The sequence below is a fragment of the Protomyctophum bolini genome, assembly GCF_963924005.1.
Source record: "Protomyctophum bolini genome assembly, chromosome: 18".
Taxonomy (NCBI): Eukaryota; Metazoa; Chordata; class Actinopteri; order Myctophiformes; family Myctophidae; genus Protomyctophum; species Protomyctophum bolini.
In genome coordinates, this window is record NC_137879.1 from 31,905,704 (window position 1) to 31,922,692 (window position 16,989).

Sequence of the window (16,989 nt, forward strand, 5' to 3'; positions counted from 1 at the left end):
ATTCCACAATAACCAGCAGAGAGCAGACCCTTTGTTTACTTACAGAATTCTATAAGTTGGGTTGTTTGAGATGCAGAGCTATAATACTAACCTACAGTAAAACAATAAATTGCTTTGAATTTAAATGTAATGCATTTTTACATGTTTTGGGAAATTAATAGAGCTTTAATATAAATCCTTTCTATTGTGATGAATCGCCATCAAATCGTATCGGTAGAGGGGTGAATCGCATCGTATCGCATTGATTTGAACTAAATGGTTATCGCATCGCATCGCATCGGGAAGAGGGAGAATCGTATCGCATCGTATCGCCAGGGGATTCCATGTATCTCTAATGTATCGTATCGCTGGCAGTGCATCGAGATGCGTATCGAATCGTGAGATGAGACGAGATTCACATGCCTAATATTTATGTATGCCTTCTTCCTGCACATTCCCCGTCGCTGCTAAAGATATACCTGCTTTAAGAGGTTTATCATACCAGCCGTTCATGTTTTTTTACTTTATTATTTAGATATATGTTACATCCATTATTATATTTGTATTATTATTATGTTATGTATGTGGAACATGACAAATTCCTCTGCTTGTACCTCTATGAGTGACCAATAAACCACTCGCACTGTACGCCGTGCAATATATGAATATGTGCGTGCACGTTCTCTGGCGTGCATATAGAACAATCAACACTCGGGCACGTAAAGACGACGGTGACGCATGCAGTACGTGCGCGCTCCCTTGTAGACACCAAAACGCTCATGTCACCAAAGCGCTTTAGTCTTAGTTTTAGTCATCATAGCTTAGTTTTCATTTAGTTTCCATGTAGTTTTCGTCAGTGGAAAAAGGTAGTTGACGAACATTTTTCGTCTTAGTTTTAGTCGACGAAATCAACACTGGTTCTATCACACATATCCAACTTCTATCTTCTCTCTCTCTCTCCCTCTCTACCCCCCCATTCTCTTCTATCCTCTCTCTCTCTCTCTCTACCCCCCCCATTCTCTTCTATCCTCTCTCTCTCCCTCTCTACCCCCCCATTCTCTTCTATCCTCTCTCTCTCCCTCTCTACCCCCCCATTCTCTGGGCAGAGTAAGAAAGAGGCCGTGACAATGACCCGAAGAGATCTGAGTCACAGCGTGCTGGAGGTGGAGCACCCGGAAGGGACGGAGCGATGGCTCGTGGTCAAACGCACACTGCTTCCCAAGAAGGTACTATTATAGTAGCCTCGGAAACCCAGACGTTTTTATTTCCAGGGAGAAAAAAAAGGTCTCTTCAATTCGGCATAGAGTAGCGCAAACAAGTGCTCACTCTCTGCTGATTTCTGATTGTCTGCACCTTTGTAAAATTGACATACACACGCACACATGTACACACACACGCTCCTCTCTCTCTCTCTGTCGCTCTTTTGTAATTAGTCTCATGTCGCGCAGCTGCGCATAGTTTCTCGGGAGCTGCCTATGCCATAAAAAGCATAGGTGAGTTCCAGGCTACTATTATAGCAACCCCATCCGTTCCGGTCCTGTCTCTTGGCTTTGATGGTGAGCGATTGGGGTCCCGTGTTTTATAACGGGAATGAGGCAACACCTCTTCCAGAGAATGTATTTTTTCCTCATTGTTTGTGTTATATAAGCAATAAGCACGTCTCTGTATACCTCCTCCTAACCCATTTTGACCTGAGATCAGATTAAAAAAATGTCTTCTACATCCTGACAGTTTTCTGAAAAAGCCATGTTTCTGTGTCAGTCGTTCTTCGATTTTTCAAAAATAGCAGACCTACAAGCTCGTAGCTATTTTTCAATAGCTAAAGCATAAGATAATGTTAACACCAAAAGGCGTTCCCGCCCAAAATGGGTTAAGTCAAGCGGGCCGTGTGTGTGTGTGTGTGTGTGTGTGTGTGTGTGTGTGTGTGTGTGTGTGTGTGTGTGTGTGTGTGCGCGCGCGCGCACCCCCCCTGCTGGGCCTCATGCAAATTCCCTCATTAGCCAGCCATTGTGATTTTATTTCTACCACTGGGATAGAAAACAATCCAACGACAATGATCCAGACAGACTCTCAAAGACTTTTGTGTAAACACACCCACACACACACAAGCTTCACCAGACAGCTGCGGTAATGCTTTATAAGCTGTCAGGTAGAAATAGCCTTTTCCGTCCTGAAACTGCCTATCTTGTTCAGAGACCTTCTATATTCTCTTATAAGAGAGAGAGAGATTCTAGTTTCCTGGAGTTAGGTTATATAAGAAAATAAATGGTCCGGAGCAAGTTCAGACTTGGAGATGAGAGATTCCATACGTTCGGAAACCCATTTCAAACGCCATTCAAAGTGCATCTCTGTGTAATGAACTGTCGGTGAGATGAACGCCCTTTCCCTCTGACTATGACCCTTGACGCCATTGGAAAATGTACCGTTCGTACAGACCCTTAAAACACCTACTGTAGAACGCCCAAGTATTGTCCAAAAGACGAAGTCTATTGATATGAAAACGGGTCGCATGGCTATACACAGCCTGGGGGAGCGCCTGTTAGGCAATCCTCGATGTTGGGTTAGAATGAGACGTCATCAAAAAACTCCCTCCCCCTAGCCGACGAAAAAACCAAAATCTTAAAACATTACCGGTAATAACTCCTGGATGATCGAAATCATCCCATCTAATTATGAAAAAAGATCCTGTGTTAGACGGCCCTCCGCGGTCCAGTCGCTAGTCGCGATAGATTTATTCTTACCACCCGTTGTTGTCGATCGACTCTAGAGTGGTGTGGCCATTGTGTGTTAGCTGCTACACACACATTCACAACAATATCCGGTCCGTCGGTCCGTGTTTATAAATCTACAAGCTCATAGCACGCTTCAAGCTTGTAGGTCTGCTATTCTTTTTTTTATCTAAAAAATGCGGCACAAATCTTTGAATATACATTCTTTCAGAGCTAACTTTTTTTTCAGGCCTAAATGGGTTAAATAACCCTGGGCGTTCTAGGCGTTAACCTCTGCAACTGTCTGGCTAAAAAGTGGTGGTTCTGTGTGGTTTTGCCTTAAGATCAAAGAGGACGTGGAGTCTACAGAGATTGCCCTGGCCTTCCAGCTGGGAGACGACGTCACAGGAAGTGACCTCATGGGAACGCAGCCTCAGAAGCAGCCCGTCTTCGCCTTCCTGCCCCTCCGCAGCTTTGGCTTCCGCTTCATCGTGCAAGGTGAAATCACGAGACGGATCGCACGCCGTGTCGCCAGATTAACCGGGGATCGTGGGGACTCATGTCTGCTCTCGTCTCTCCTGCCACTCTTAGGTGACTTTGACATCCCGTCTTCGCGCGAAGACGTGGACAGAGACAGTTCGTGGAACCAGTGGCTTCGCTCCGAGATACCGCAACTCTTCCTGCAGGCCATGGATGTCTTCTCTGTAAGAGATTTAGAGATCGATGGGCGGATGGGCGGATGGGTGGATGGGTGGATGGGTGGATGGGTGGTACACAGATGGATAGATGGGACAGATACTGTTTTGGGTTCCCACACTGTGCTGCTGGTGTACCCCTTGTGGTGTGGGGGGGGGGGGGGGGGGGGGGGGAGGGTGGTGGGTGCACGGCCAAGAACGTTTGGGAACCGCTCTTAACACACTGTTTTGGTGTCCCCCCCCCCCCCCCTCCCCTTTGTTTCGTCCCTGCTACAGAACCACCCAGAGTTCAGTGGGCTGAGGGGCCTATGTCACTTCCTGCAGTTTGTCCCCTTGCCTGATGAGGTGCTCGATTTCTTCAAGCCTGTCGCCGGGCAGATTATACAGCTGCTGAAGGGCAAGGCCTTCCTACCTACACTCGGCCCAGGTACCCCCCAACAACAACCCCACCCCGCTCTTTGTAACCGCGCTGCTTGTGGTGTTCAATCGGTGCAGACGTCCGTCTCGCTGCCACATTGTTATGTCGTTCTGTCCCACTCCGATCTTTCAAAATGCACCCTGCCCTCCAGCGTTAATGCAAATGTCAGTGCTGTGCTCATTTCAGTCACAACACTAATAGGCCTTTTTTCACAGCAGCCATTGACATATATATTGTTACTTCAGAGTCAAGGTGCCGCTATTGTGTGAGTTGGCTCACTGGAAAGGCTCTGCGACATTAAACGGAACAGGGCCTTAACCTGGCGTGCTTGCGTGTGCGTGTGCGTGTGCGTGTTGCAGATCTACATGATGATGGGTGGCCAACGTTGAATTAATTGGTAATTGGTAACACCTCTGTCCCTCTTAGACGGCGATGTCCTGTTCAAGCTGCCATCCCAGGTGGCCGTCTGCCAGGACGCCGTGATCCTCGACGTGATTGGCCGAGAGGAACTCGACAGGCACCTGTCGCTGGCCTATCTGCACCCGGGCCTGCGTCCCGCCCCGCCCATCTCCCTGCTCTCGCACCTGGGAGTGCGACAGCTCCGGGGTTCGGACGTCACCACGGTGACCACCGCCATGGCCAAGGAGCTGATGCAAGGAGAAGGAGGCATCACTTCAGGTGTGTGGGAATGAGTGTGGGGGGACCTTTTTTTTGCCTTTAACCCATTCTCGGGGCGGGGACCCTTTTTTTGTTTTAAGCATTATGTTATGCTTTGGCTATTTAAAAAATAGCAGATCTATAGATGAGCTTGTAGGTCTGCTATTTTAACTAATTTTTAACTCAAATCTTTGCTTCTGGGCCCTGGAACAACATATTTTCAGATGGGGGTCGGCGGCCAATTACATATATTTTTGCAGCAAGCCTTGACATGAATTTTTTTTGAGAATAACTGACATAGTAACATGCGTTTTCAAAAAAGAAAAACTGTCAGGCATTTGTAGACTGGACCTCAGGTCTAAATGGGTTAATGATGAAGATTGACTGGAAACGGAGAGAGAGAGCTGGGCAGTGACATTGCATCAACAGGGTCCACCTAGGCTCGGGAATTGAATCCTCTGTCGGTCATCAGAGTATATGTGGTACGCGCCTAACCACTCAGCTATCGGCCCGCCAAGGGGAAGAGGGCCATTAATCATTCATTCATTCAATCAATCATTAGTCATTAGCCAGTTTGGTCTCAAACTGATTAGTCCTTTTTATGCCTTTTTTATTCGCTTTTCTGCCTTTTTTGCGCGTGGAAAATGTATCTTAGAATGTTCAGTTCTCAAATTGCATCATTGTATTTTGCAAACACAATGTGTTTTATTAAAAACGGTTAATCACCGAGCCGGCAATAGTTTAAATTTCTTTTAGATGAGGATATCTCACTTGTGCACTAATCACTTGGTGTGTCTTCTAGAGCGTGGCCTGCACCAGCTGGCCAGGCTTCTGGTGTGCAACTTCCGTGCTCTGGAGCATGGTTATGGAGACGTAGACTCCGTCCTACAGACCCTCAAGGAACTACCCATAATCCCACTCGCTGACGGACGCCTGGTGGCACTCAGTGGCGAGGGCGTGTTCTTCCCCATGGAGGAATCCCCGACCAGCAAACGGAAAGCCAAAACTCAGACTGGTCGGTTTTAAATTATCTATTTATTTTTTATTTTTTTCAATGTGGTCTTTTTTTTAAACTACGGAAAGAAGTTACTTTTCTACGCTATTCACATTTCTTTAAGATGAACCTATATATGGTATCGTTCTTTTGTCTGTATACTCTTTAGAACAATAAACAACTAGAAAGGTCGCAATTTTTCAATAACTGTGTGTGTGTGTGTGTGTGTGTGTGTGTGTGTGTGTGTGTCATAAGTCATAATGTGCAAATAGCTGTACAAGCCTGTAGGAATGAAGATGCATTTCTCCATTTAGAAAGGATCTCCATTAGCTTTTTAAATGTAACACTCCTGTCTGTCTTGTCTCCATTCCCAGGCCCATTTTCGGCGCTGTACAAGGACGTGAGTGTGGTGCACCCCACTCTGCTGAGCTGCGTGGACCCACTGGAGAGCCAGCAGGTGCGAGAGCTTCTGAGGAGGCTGGGCGTCCACGAGCTGCAGCCCCAGCAGCTGCTGGAGCAACACATCTACCCCGCGCTGAGGAGCAGCAGCTGGAAGGTAACGAGGAGATGCCATTTGAATTTCAATGAAAACATCCGTCATATCCTTTGCCAGTGGAAACTCGCTTTATAAACCCCCCAAAACGAAACGGCTTTGCCCCCTCGCTCACTCTTTATCTCTCCTCTCACTCCTACATTAATTATCTCTCTCTCTCTCTCTCACACTCTGTCTCTCTCTCTCTGTCTGCCTCACATTCTTTCAATCCACACACAAATGTTTTTTTTTTCACCCTCACTCACGGTGTATCTCTCTTATTCTCTTTCTGTCGTTTCCCTGTCACTCCCACATTCTCTCTCTCTCTCTCTTTCACTCTGTCTCACATTCTTTCAATTAAATAAATGAAACGCTCCGCACGCCATTTTCTGCTCCCGAGATTTATTTACTTAAAGTGGTGACGTTTCGAGCCGTAAGCCCTTCTTCAGACCTTCACGTGAAATCTTCGAGCAGAAAATGGTGTGTCTCATTTATCTACTTGTGGACTTTGTTTAATCCAGCACCCTGCCTAGTAGCACCCTGTGCAAGACCTACGCTGAAAAGCCTATCAGCGGAAGTTGCAGGATTTTAGCGGAAGTATTGCCCAAGGAAATGACGTCGATGCTTTACAAATCAGTTTACATTCTCCGCGAATGAAACAAGTGTTGTGATTGGTCGGGAAAATATCGTATCCGGGGGAAGTACATTTGATGGATGTTCCGGAGGATACAGTCCTAGCCTGAGTTAAATCCCTCTCCTTCCTCTTCCCTTCCTCTCTGTACAGTCCTAGCCTGAGTTAAATCCCTCTCCTTCCTCTTCCCTCTCTCTGTACAGTCCAAGCCTGAGGCGGTGGTGGTGAGCTACCTGGTGTTCATCAAGCAGCACTCCGCCTCCAGCGAGGAGTATTCGGACGCCGCGGTCCCCGTGCTGACCAACAGGGGTCTGCTCTGCCCGGCGCAGGACAGGGTGCACTTCTCTGCACAGTACAACAACATGGACTTGGCCAACAAACTGCCCGGTACGTCGTGAACATATTTGGCATCATTGTGTCATTTCTGTCAATTCTAAAATAGATGGTAATAAATAACAAAATAGCTGATTTACAAGCTCACAAGCTTTAGAAGAGCTTACAAGCTGTTGTGTTGAGAACGTTGGGCCCTGTGGAGGGTATGGCCCCTACTGCTTAACAAGAGGTAATGCTAGAAGGTCACATTTCTTCGCTGAGTAATGCTCTATTAGTTCAGTGTTGTAAATTTCAGCACTTGGCCCCCGGGGTCCAGGGTTCGAATCTCGCACATGCGCTCGTGTGTGCGCATGCATGTGCGCTCGTGTCACAAAGTGGATTAGAACGCTTCCGCGGTTCCCCTCTCATGGTCTTTCCATTCGATTTGATCCCATTTTGACGTCAGAATCTCAATCGGCTTTTTTGTCATATCACAGGTGTGAAGAAGTGGATGAATGTCTTTTCTTTTTTTTCGTGTGGGCTTCGTCGTTTGTTTTATTGTGTGAGAGGATGGAGGTAGAGTGTTTTATTGTGTGAGAGGATGGAGGTAGAGTGTTTTATTGTGTGAGAGGATGGAGGTAGAGTGTTTTATTGTGTGAGAGGATGGAGGTAGAGTGTTTTATTGTGTGAGAGGATGGAGGTAGAGTGTTTTATTGTGTGAGAGGATGGAGGAGGTAGAGTGTTTTATTGTGTGAGAGGATGGAGGTAGAGTGTTTTATTGTGTGAGGGGATGGAGGTAGTGTTTTATTGTGTGAGAGGATGGAGGTAGAGTGTTTTATTGTGTGAGAGGATGGAGGTAGAGTGTTTTATTGTGTGAGAGGACGGAGGTAGAGTGTTTTATTGTGTGAGAGGATGGAGGTAGAGTGTTTTATTGTGTGAGAGGATGGAGGTAGAGTGTTTTATTGTGTGAGAGGATGGAGGTAGAGTGTTTTATTGTGTGAGAGGATGGAGGTAGAGTGTTTTATTGTGTGAGAGGATGGAGGTAGAGTGTTTTATTGTGTGAGAGGATGGAGGTAGAGTGTTTTATTGTGTGAGGGGATGGAGGTAGAGTGTTTTATTGTGTGAGAGGATGGAGGTAGTGTTTTATTGTGTGAGAGGATGGAGGTAGTGTTTTATTGTGTGAGAGGATGGAGGTAGAGTGTTTTATTGTGTGAGAGGATGGAGGTAGAGTGTTTTATTGTGTGAGAGGATGGAGGTAGAGTGTTTTATTGTGTGAGAGGATGGAGGTAGAGTGTTTTATTGTGTGAGAGGATGGAGGTAGTGTTTTATTGTGTGAGACGATGGAGGTAGAGTGTTTTATTGTGTGAGAGGATGGAGGTAGTGTTTTATTGTGTGAGAGGATGGAGGTAGAGTGTTTTATTGTGTGAGAGGATGGAGGTAGAGTGTTTTATTGTGTGAGAGGATGGAGGTAGAGTGTTTTATTGTGTGAGAGGATGGAGGTAGTGTTTTATTGTGTGAGAGGATGGAGGTAGAGTGTTTTATTGTGTGAGAGGATGGAGGTAGAGTGTTTTATTGTGTGAGAGGATGGAGGTAGAGTGTTTTATTGTGTGAGACGATGGAGGTAGTGTTTTATTGTGTGAGAGGATGGAGGTAGAGTGTTTTATTGTGTGAGAGGATGGAGGTAGTGTTTTATTGTGTGAGAGGACGGAGGTAGAGTGTTTTATTGTGTGAGAGGATGGAGGTAGTGTTTTATTGTGTGAGAGGATGGAGGTAGAGTGTTTTATTGTGTGAGAGGATGGAGGTAGAGTGTTTTATTGTGTGAGAGGATGGAGGTAGTGTTTTATTGTGTGAGAGGATGGAGGTAGAGTGTTTTATTGTGTGAGAGGATGGAGGTAGAGTGTTTTATTGTGTGAGAGGATGGAGGTAGAGTGTTTTATTGTGTGAGAGGATGGAGGTAGAGTGTTTTATTGTGTGAGAGGATGGAGGTAGAGTGTTTTATTGTGTGAGAGGATGGAGGTAGAGTGTTTTATTGTGTGAGACGATGGAGGTAGAGTGTTTTATTGTGTGAGAGGATGGAGGTAGAGTGTTTTATTGTGTGAGAGGATGGAGGTAGAGTGTTTTATTGTGTGAGAGGATGGAGGTAGTGTTTTATTGTGTGAGAGGATGGAGGTAGAGTGTTTTATTGTGTGAGAGGATGGAGGTAGAGTGTTTTATTGTGTGAGAGGATGGAGGTAGAGTGTTTTATTGTGTGAGAGGATGGAGGTAGAGTGTTTTATTGTGTGAGAGGATGGAGGTAGATTGTTTTATTGTGTGAGACGATGGAGGTAGAGTGTTTTATTGTGTGAGAGGATGGAGGTAGAGTGTTTTATTGTGTGAGACGATGGAGGTAGAGTGTTTTATTGTGTGAGAGGATGGAGGTAGAGTGTTTTATTGTGTGAGAGGATGGAGGTAGAGTGTTTTATTGTGTGAGAGGATGGAGGTAGAGTGGGTGCAGAAGAGAAAGAAATACTGAATGCCACAGCTCGTTCATTTCAATTACATTACATTTCTTTCTTCTTTCATTTTTACTTTCATCTCTCCCCCCTTCTTCTCTGTCTCGCTCTTACACTCTTGTCTTCACCTGATTGATGCTTCATCACCACCCCCCCCCCCCCCACACACACACACACACACACACACACACACACACACACACACTCTCTCTCTCTCTTCTACCAACTCCACCAGGCTATGAGTGGTCACTGCTGAGTCCCTGCTACGTGGAGACGGACGGTGACGTAGAAGGATGGAGGCAGCTGTTCAGCAGGCTGGGCGTGCGAGACCACCTGATCATCCGAAAGGAGAGACGCACCATCACCGCTACAGAACTGGTGCGTGTGTGTGTGTGTGTGTCAAGGTCAACCAGCTCTCATGCCAGCTACCATAGTTCTTTTGCTGAAGCTCCCCCCCCCATACACACACACACACACACACACACACACGCACACAAAGAGACTCAGTCCTCCAGACCCTTGATACTGCCAGTGGACTCAATTTGAGCTCGGATCAAAGCATCGTCGGGTACTGAGTCTCAGAATTGCAGCGCGGAGAAGCTACTTCAATCACCTGACACACCTACGCGCTACGAGCTTGTAGGTCTGCTATTTTTGAAAAATCGTGACAATGTGCCTCAAATCTTTGAATATATATATATAATATTACAGTGAACATTTTAACTCAAATCTTTGCTTCTGGGGAGGTCCCTGGAACAACATATTTTCAGATGGGGGGGGGGGGGGGGGGCGGAGGCATATTACATGTAATCTTTGGGGTCCTTGACATGAAATATTGGAGCACCACTGATACAGAAACATTTTGAAGACATTGTTTTAATTTCGAAATAGGGTTAATGTCCGTCTTGTTTTAATGGTGGCGTTGCAGTGCTGTTACTGCATCTGCTATTTAGAGACCACACACACTATAAAGATGTGGCTTACATAATTGAGATTATTCTCACCCCACCGGTGAAGACCAAGGATAAAACACTATGAATGAGGGCTCAATACCAGTTCAATCAGAATCCGAGTTCCAGAGACCCTGCTGCGGTACTAGATTCCCACTGTGTGAGTTTGGGAGTGGAGCCAGACAGGACTCACAGGAGTATAATCCGCAACGGCAGGATGAAGGTGCTAACAGTTATGAGTCATGCTCTCCGGCCCAGACAGATCTACGGACCGGAGAGCAGAAACAGCAGGTGAGCGCCGACGTGCGGCACTGGACTGGCTTCAAGGTTGCTCAGGTCAGACGATGCCTGCTGCCTGAATTAGCCTGTGCCGCAGGGAGGAGGGTATTCTGTTGACAGCTACTCTGTCAGCCTGACACTGTCCTCTCAAAGTTGAGTTGCTGCTATAGTGTGATCCCCCGTTTCGTTCCCTCTCTCGCTCTCCAACAACGGTCTTTAAATACTAACCCTAGTCTAGAAACATAACTGCATGCTTCACAAGAACAATGTGAACAGGGGCGTATTTTAGTGATTTGCTTTCACACGCATAGATCATCAACTATAGGAACTCTCTTGTCTAGGAAAAGTCAAAGTACTGCCATTTTTCCATTGCAATGAGGTGGCTCACTCGCAAAAAAACAAACCAGTGCTTAGAAGTTTGCAGTTAAAACCAACTCTGAAACTAGCACCAGCACCAAACCATCCTCCCCCCACATCCTTCATCCTTTGATCTTCTGGGCCCTCTGGTCGTCTGATTCCCTCTCTCTCTCTCTCTCACCCCCCCCTCAGGCCTCCAGTCCCTGGGCGGTGGAGAGTAGCCAGTGGGCGCCATGCCAGGCGGACGGGGCTTTCGTGCTGGATGACTTCCCCAGCGAGGAGTTCCACAGTCTGGCCACCGCACAGCTGCCTGCCCCTCGGCTTCTGGAGCAGAGACGAGCTCTGCTGGAGCTGTTGGAGACAAACTGGGATACCGGGTAATAAAAAACACACACACAAAATCTCGATCTGGAGAAACAGATATTTTATACCATTTAAGATATATAGTATAATATCACTTTACATCTTTGTGACAGGCCTAAACCTTCTCTCCTTCCTCCTCACACACTTTGATGTGGATTTTGACATAATCATTTTGGAAATATTAGAATTCTTTCCTTACGCACCAGATTGGTATTGGCCGATCATGAGAAGAAGAATCTGTGATCTGGATCTGTCCCAAAAAATCTGATTGGGGAAAAGGGGAAAAAAATAATACACACCCATGACCCATATCCTGTTCTGTACCGTGGCCAGAATTAGTGTAGCATGTGACCAGCAGGTGTACTAATGGGGTGTTTTAATACTGTGGAATAATGATGTTGAGAGAATGGGTACATCAAGGATGATCCTCTCTCCCCTGTCCATCAGTGATTACAGGGACATTAAATAACCGTTAGTGCTCATTTCATCCCCCCGGTGTCTGTGCAGGCCATGAATCAGCCTTTTGTGTGGCTCTGGTAGGAGTGTAGCACTCCACATAATTCATCCAGGGGATTAGCTGGGGTTTAGTTACTCGCATGTCTGTTCTGTTCTACAGACTGCAGCAGATGTGTGTGTGTGTGTGTGTGTGTGTGTGTGTGTGTTGAGCTCTGGTCACCAGTTCAGGTGAGGAGAACGTCAGGTGGGCGGCCGGTGGTGGGCCATTAAAAACCACTGTGTTGAATGGTTAAAAGGGTAATACCGTACTCAAAAATGTCTTTTAAACCCATTCTGGACGGGAACCCCTTTTGGTGTTTTAAACTAAAGCATTATGTTATACTTTAGCGTTTGAAAAATAGCAGATCTGCAAGCTCATATCGCGGCACCGAGTGCCGTGCTGCGAGCTTGTAGATCTGCTAAAACAAAACGTGAAAAAGTGTCGCAAATCTTTGAATACTATAACTAAAAAAACATTGCATGGATGCACCTGGGACATATCCTCAGTGATGTATCCTGAGGTCAACGGGGTTTCGGGTCTCTCAACATCATACCCCTCACTCAGGCGACCCAGCCGGGAGTGATCAAGTCCCGACTTGCGTCCCAGTAGCTACCCTCAATCAGTCCCACTAGGGAAAAACCAGGGGCACACAAAATCCGTTGGAACTACTCTGCCAGGACTGGGAGGTACACTTCTGGCACATGGAGGGACTAGGCTCTGTGGGTTATCTCCTGTCCGGGCCCCTCCTACGTCTCACCAGGTCCACTCCTGCTCTCACCAGGAGTAGAGAGAGGACCTGTGCTAATACTATATATATATATATATATATATATATATATATATATATATATATATATATATATATATGCGAACGTTTTTTACTCAAATCTTTGCTTCTGGGGGGGTCCCTGGAACAACATAATTCCAGATCGGGTCGGTGGCCAAATAGATATATTTTTGGAGGTCCTTGACATGAAAATGGTTTGAGCCCCACTGACATCGAAACATGAGTTTTTCCAGAAAACTGTTGGCATTTAGAAGGCATTTGTAGAATCGTCCTCAGGTCTAATTGGGTTAAATGGTTTGCGTGATTAATGTAAAGCCAATCCTCAGAAAATAATGTACAGACTCCAGTCATTTGGACATGTAATAGTATAAGTTGATGGTTCCATGGTCGTTCCACGGTCGTTCTGACATTTAGGAGCAATTGACAAGAAACCCTCAAGTCGCTTCAATACAACAGGCCCATTGATGCGTTGGATATGTAGGCATAGCTAAATAAAAAGTATTTTCTCCACAGAACTGTCACTTTGAGACAAGTGACGAGAGCCGAGAGCCAGGCTCTAGAATGAGTAAATGCGATTTTCCTTCCATTGCCTTCTTCCACTCCCCTGATCATTAAGCACATATAATGCATGGCCGCTTGGCAGTGTGTAGTGTGTATAGTGTGCATCAGAATGTAGGTCACACCGTTATCCCCCCTTCTAAGTTGAGTTTCTGAAGTGACATCTATTCTAAGCTGCAGTCAAAGTGATTTCCCTTCCCCCTTAACCCATTCTGACCGGGCACCCATTTTGGTGTTAGCATCACGTTATGCTTTAGCTATTGAAAAATAGCAGATCTACAAGCTCGTATCGCGCCACCGAGTGGCGCGATACGAGCTTGTAGGTCTGCTATTTTTGAAAAATTCGAAGAACGACTGACATTTTTTAGAATCTGATCTCAGGTCAGAATGGGTTCATCAGACCAGTGTGTGTCCAGTGGAAACCTGGTATGAATCTGATCTCAGGTCAGAATGGGTTAAGTTATCATGTGGGTTTCATAGGATCTCTACGGAGCCTGCTGGAAGGGGCTGTGGCTATTAAGCATTTGGTGTATTACATGCATCTCCTCGTAGTCGGGGGATGTTAACCCATTCTGACCTGAGATCAGATTCATACGAGGTTTCCACTGGACACACACACTGGTCTGATAAACCCATTCTGACCTGAGATCAGATTCTAAAAAAATGTCAGTCGTTCTTTGATTTTTCAAAAATAGCAGACCTACAAGCTCGTATCGCGCCACTCGGTGGCGCGATATGAGCTTGTAGATCTGCTATTTTTCAATAGGTAAAGCATAACATGATGCTAACACCAAAATGGGTGCCCGGTCAGAATGGGTTAATGCAATCTGGGAATTCTTACCAAGAACTGTCTTCACCAATGTGTTTGTAAAGGTGTCTCTACTCACACATCCCACGTTGGTTTCTTTTCAGCCACGGCTATGGCCGTTTTTAGCCCAAGGAGTGTTTTTTTCGTGCAAAACTAATAATGCTTGGAATGGTTTCAGAACCATGAAAAACTCCTAGTTTGACACGTCACTACTTAAAGCATAATGAAATTTAGAACATGTTGCCTTATATTGGTTATTAATGGTACCCCAACTTTCAGCTGCTGTAACTAATTCCCCTAGGGTGCCTGAATAGAAACCAATGTTGGATATGTTAGTAGACACCTTTACAAACACATTAGTGAAGGCATTTCTTGGTAAGAAATCTATTCCCCATTATTCTGACAATATTCTCTGACTACCTGAGAGATGGTCAGATCAGATTTTGAAATGTTAACCATTTGCAATGTTTCCCTTGGAAAGCAAGCGCTGAACTGGCCTTTCTATTCTGTTCCTTTAGTGACCGCTACTCCCAGTACTGCAAAGCTCAGGTGATTGACAGCGACGGGCGGCAAATCAGACCCACCAAGTCCTCCTTCTTCCACTTCTTGTCCCGCCTCCAATGGGTCCCAGCCTACCTCCTGCAGGAGGGCGGGAAGCAAGAGGCCAAGTACCTGTGTCCTAATTCAGTCTACCTGTTCTCACCGGAGGTCCACGGCCTGCTGGGGACTCACGTCTGCTACCTGGACACACGGCCCAGCGAGTTCAGCAAAGCTCTCGGTAAGAGTGCGTGACGGGGTCTGCGCGGGAGGCTCTACCAGATAATGGGGCTGACTCACCCGTTTTTGGAGTTGTGTGTCAGCACGCTTCTCTTTTTTTCTTTTTTTTTTTTTTTACAGGTGGCTGGAAAAGCCAGCCAGTCAACAATCACCCAGAGCAGTAGTTGCAATGTAGTGGCAATAACCTTTTCATGATTGGCTGGCCAGCCCTGTCACTCAAGGTGCAGCTGCTGAGACTAAAACGTTTTCATGATTGCCTGGCCTTCTAAGCCAAGAAAAAAAAGGCTTAGGGCTGGTCTCTAAGCCAAGACAAAAAGCTAGGGCTGGTCTCTAAGCCATCAGACACTGATGCACTTGTTTTCTTTTATATTGCTAGGGCAGCCACCTATAAATGCCATTTCATTTCTTGTTTTCTGTCATGCGTTATTTCGTTTTGGTGAAGAAAAAACCTGGCCTTGGTCAGGGGAGATATTAGGCTTTTGGTCTTTGGGCACAGGCTCTTGATCTACTCTGCTATCGGTATATATATATATATGTATTTTATACGATTCATATACATTTCTGGTTGCGTAGAAGACACTCATGCTGTGTCATTGCATTATGTATTTTCTAACATTTAAAGGCATGAGACACAGCGTGTCAGTGGACGAGCTGGCCGCCTACTGGAAGAAATGGTGCGTCAAAGAAGCACAGCCGGGGGAGGAGGAGGAGGCGGCGGAGGGGGAGGAGGAGAGCCAGGGGTCAGAGTTCACCTCCACCGTGCAGCACATCCACAATGTGTACACCTACCTGCATAAGAACTGCTCCCACGACGGCCTGAGAGAGCTGTTTCATCACACGCCAGCCGTCTTCATAGAGTACAGCAGGTCAGTCGAGCACGACGCGACACGCACCGATCCCCATTGCTTCACGTCAATCTGGCTCTCTGCAGTGAGTGTGGAAATGTAGTGGCAGCTCTCCATCGTCAAAGTTTCCCACCCCCTGCTTTACATGATTCACACGGCATGGGCGGCATGGGCGGGAATCCATGCCTCTGCTTTTGATACCCGCCCCTCTCTAGTCATTTCTTAATCCCTGCTTCTGGTCAGACTGAATTAATAGAGCAGTGTTGTTTTTGATCGTTTTAGTCAGTCTTTTGTATAGTTTTCATTTTGGTTTAGGCACATTTTAGTCACGTGGATTAGTCTCGTTTTAGTCGACTAAACATCATAGTCGACTAACTCTGCAGTTGATTTAGTCGACTAAAATGTATTTTGGCGGGCCTTAATGGCTGATTGAGCTTGTAGATCTGCTATTTTCAGCATGCAACCGAGAGTAAAATTATTTGTCTTTTACTTATACTGGATCTCTTGTCCACTAGTCCCTTCCTAATGTCTATCTGTTTTTATTTGTTGACGGAATTGTCAATATATTTACCGGTAGTCTTAGTTTTAGTCATCGTAGCTTAGTTTTAATTTAGTTTACAATTCGTTTTGGTCTATGAAAAAAGGAAAAAAGTCAAAGAACTTATTAAAATGTTCCCCTTACGCACAAGATTGTGATCGGGATCCGTCCCAAAAAACCTGATCGGAGCACCTCTATTTAAATACATCAAGCTTGTAGGTCTGCTATTTTTGAAAAATCGAAGAATGACTGACATAGAAACATAGCTTTTTCAGAAAACTGTCAGGATGTAGAATACATTTTTAGAATCTGATCTCAGGTCAGAATGGGTTTTAAGAACCACAGCTGTAAACGATCTCGTCCACACAGGCGAGATGGCGACTGGTGTTCCGGCAGCTTCTACCACCTGAAGGAGGTGTGCTGGAGCGACCCGACGAGCATGTTCCAGCGCTACCGGAGTCTGACGCGCGCCCCGGACAGCTCCGTCCGGGAGCCCCGGGTCCTGGCCCCCTTCTACGACCGCCTGGAGGGCATGAGGGACCTGTTCAACAGGGTGGGTGGGCTTGTTATGTGTTCCGTGTGTTTCCCATGCAAGGGCTCTAATTCTTGACGGCTCTTTTAATTCTCGTTCGGCAAAGATCTTGTAAATCCATATTTTTGTCATGAATTCATGCCCTATATATACATTTTTCAATACACTCTTTGCTGTGTGTGTGTGGGGTTTAAAAAAAAATCAAACCAATTGAAAGTATTAAAGAACCTCCTAACTACATTGGATCCTCAAACTATCTGCCAAACCATATAACAAGAGTG

General features: G+C 45.9%; 1 protein-coding gene across 5 annotated transcripts in view; it reads left to right on the top strand.

The window, feature by feature from the left end:
* LOC308333384 (uncharacterized protein) overlaps positions 1 to 16,989 on the top strand; it is a 58,901-nt gene that overhangs the window by 27,787 nt on the left and 14,125 nt on the right. For all 5 annotated transcript variants that reach the window (XM_080789764.1, XM_080789763.1, XM_080789766.1 and 2 more), the window contains 13 exons: positions 1,086 to 1,205; positions 3,032 to 3,185; positions 3,279 to 3,391; positions 3,659 to 3,809; positions 4,227 to 4,478; positions 5,260 to 5,472; positions 5,826 to 6,007; positions 6,818 to 7,001; positions 9,654 to 9,796; positions 11,197 to 11,381; positions 14,535 to 14,794; positions 15,416 to 15,659; positions 16,546 to 16,729. In XM_080789764.1, coding sequence (XP_080645890.1) covers positions 1,086 to 1,205; positions 3,032 to 3,185; positions 3,279 to 3,391; positions 3,659 to 3,809; positions 4,227 to 4,478; positions 5,260 to 5,472; positions 5,826 to 6,007; positions 6,818 to 7,001; positions 9,654 to 9,796; positions 11,197 to 11,381; positions 14,535 to 14,794; positions 15,416 to 15,659; positions 16,546 to 16,729 — 2,385 coding nt within the window. The remainder of the gene's footprint in view (positions 1 to 1,085; positions 1,206 to 3,031; positions 3,186 to 3,278; positions 3,392 to 3,658; positions 3,810 to 4,226; positions 4,479 to 5,259; positions 5,473 to 5,825; positions 6,008 to 6,817; positions 7,002 to 9,653; positions 9,797 to 11,196; positions 11,382 to 14,534; positions 14,795 to 15,415; positions 15,660 to 16,545; positions 16,730 to 16,989) is intronic.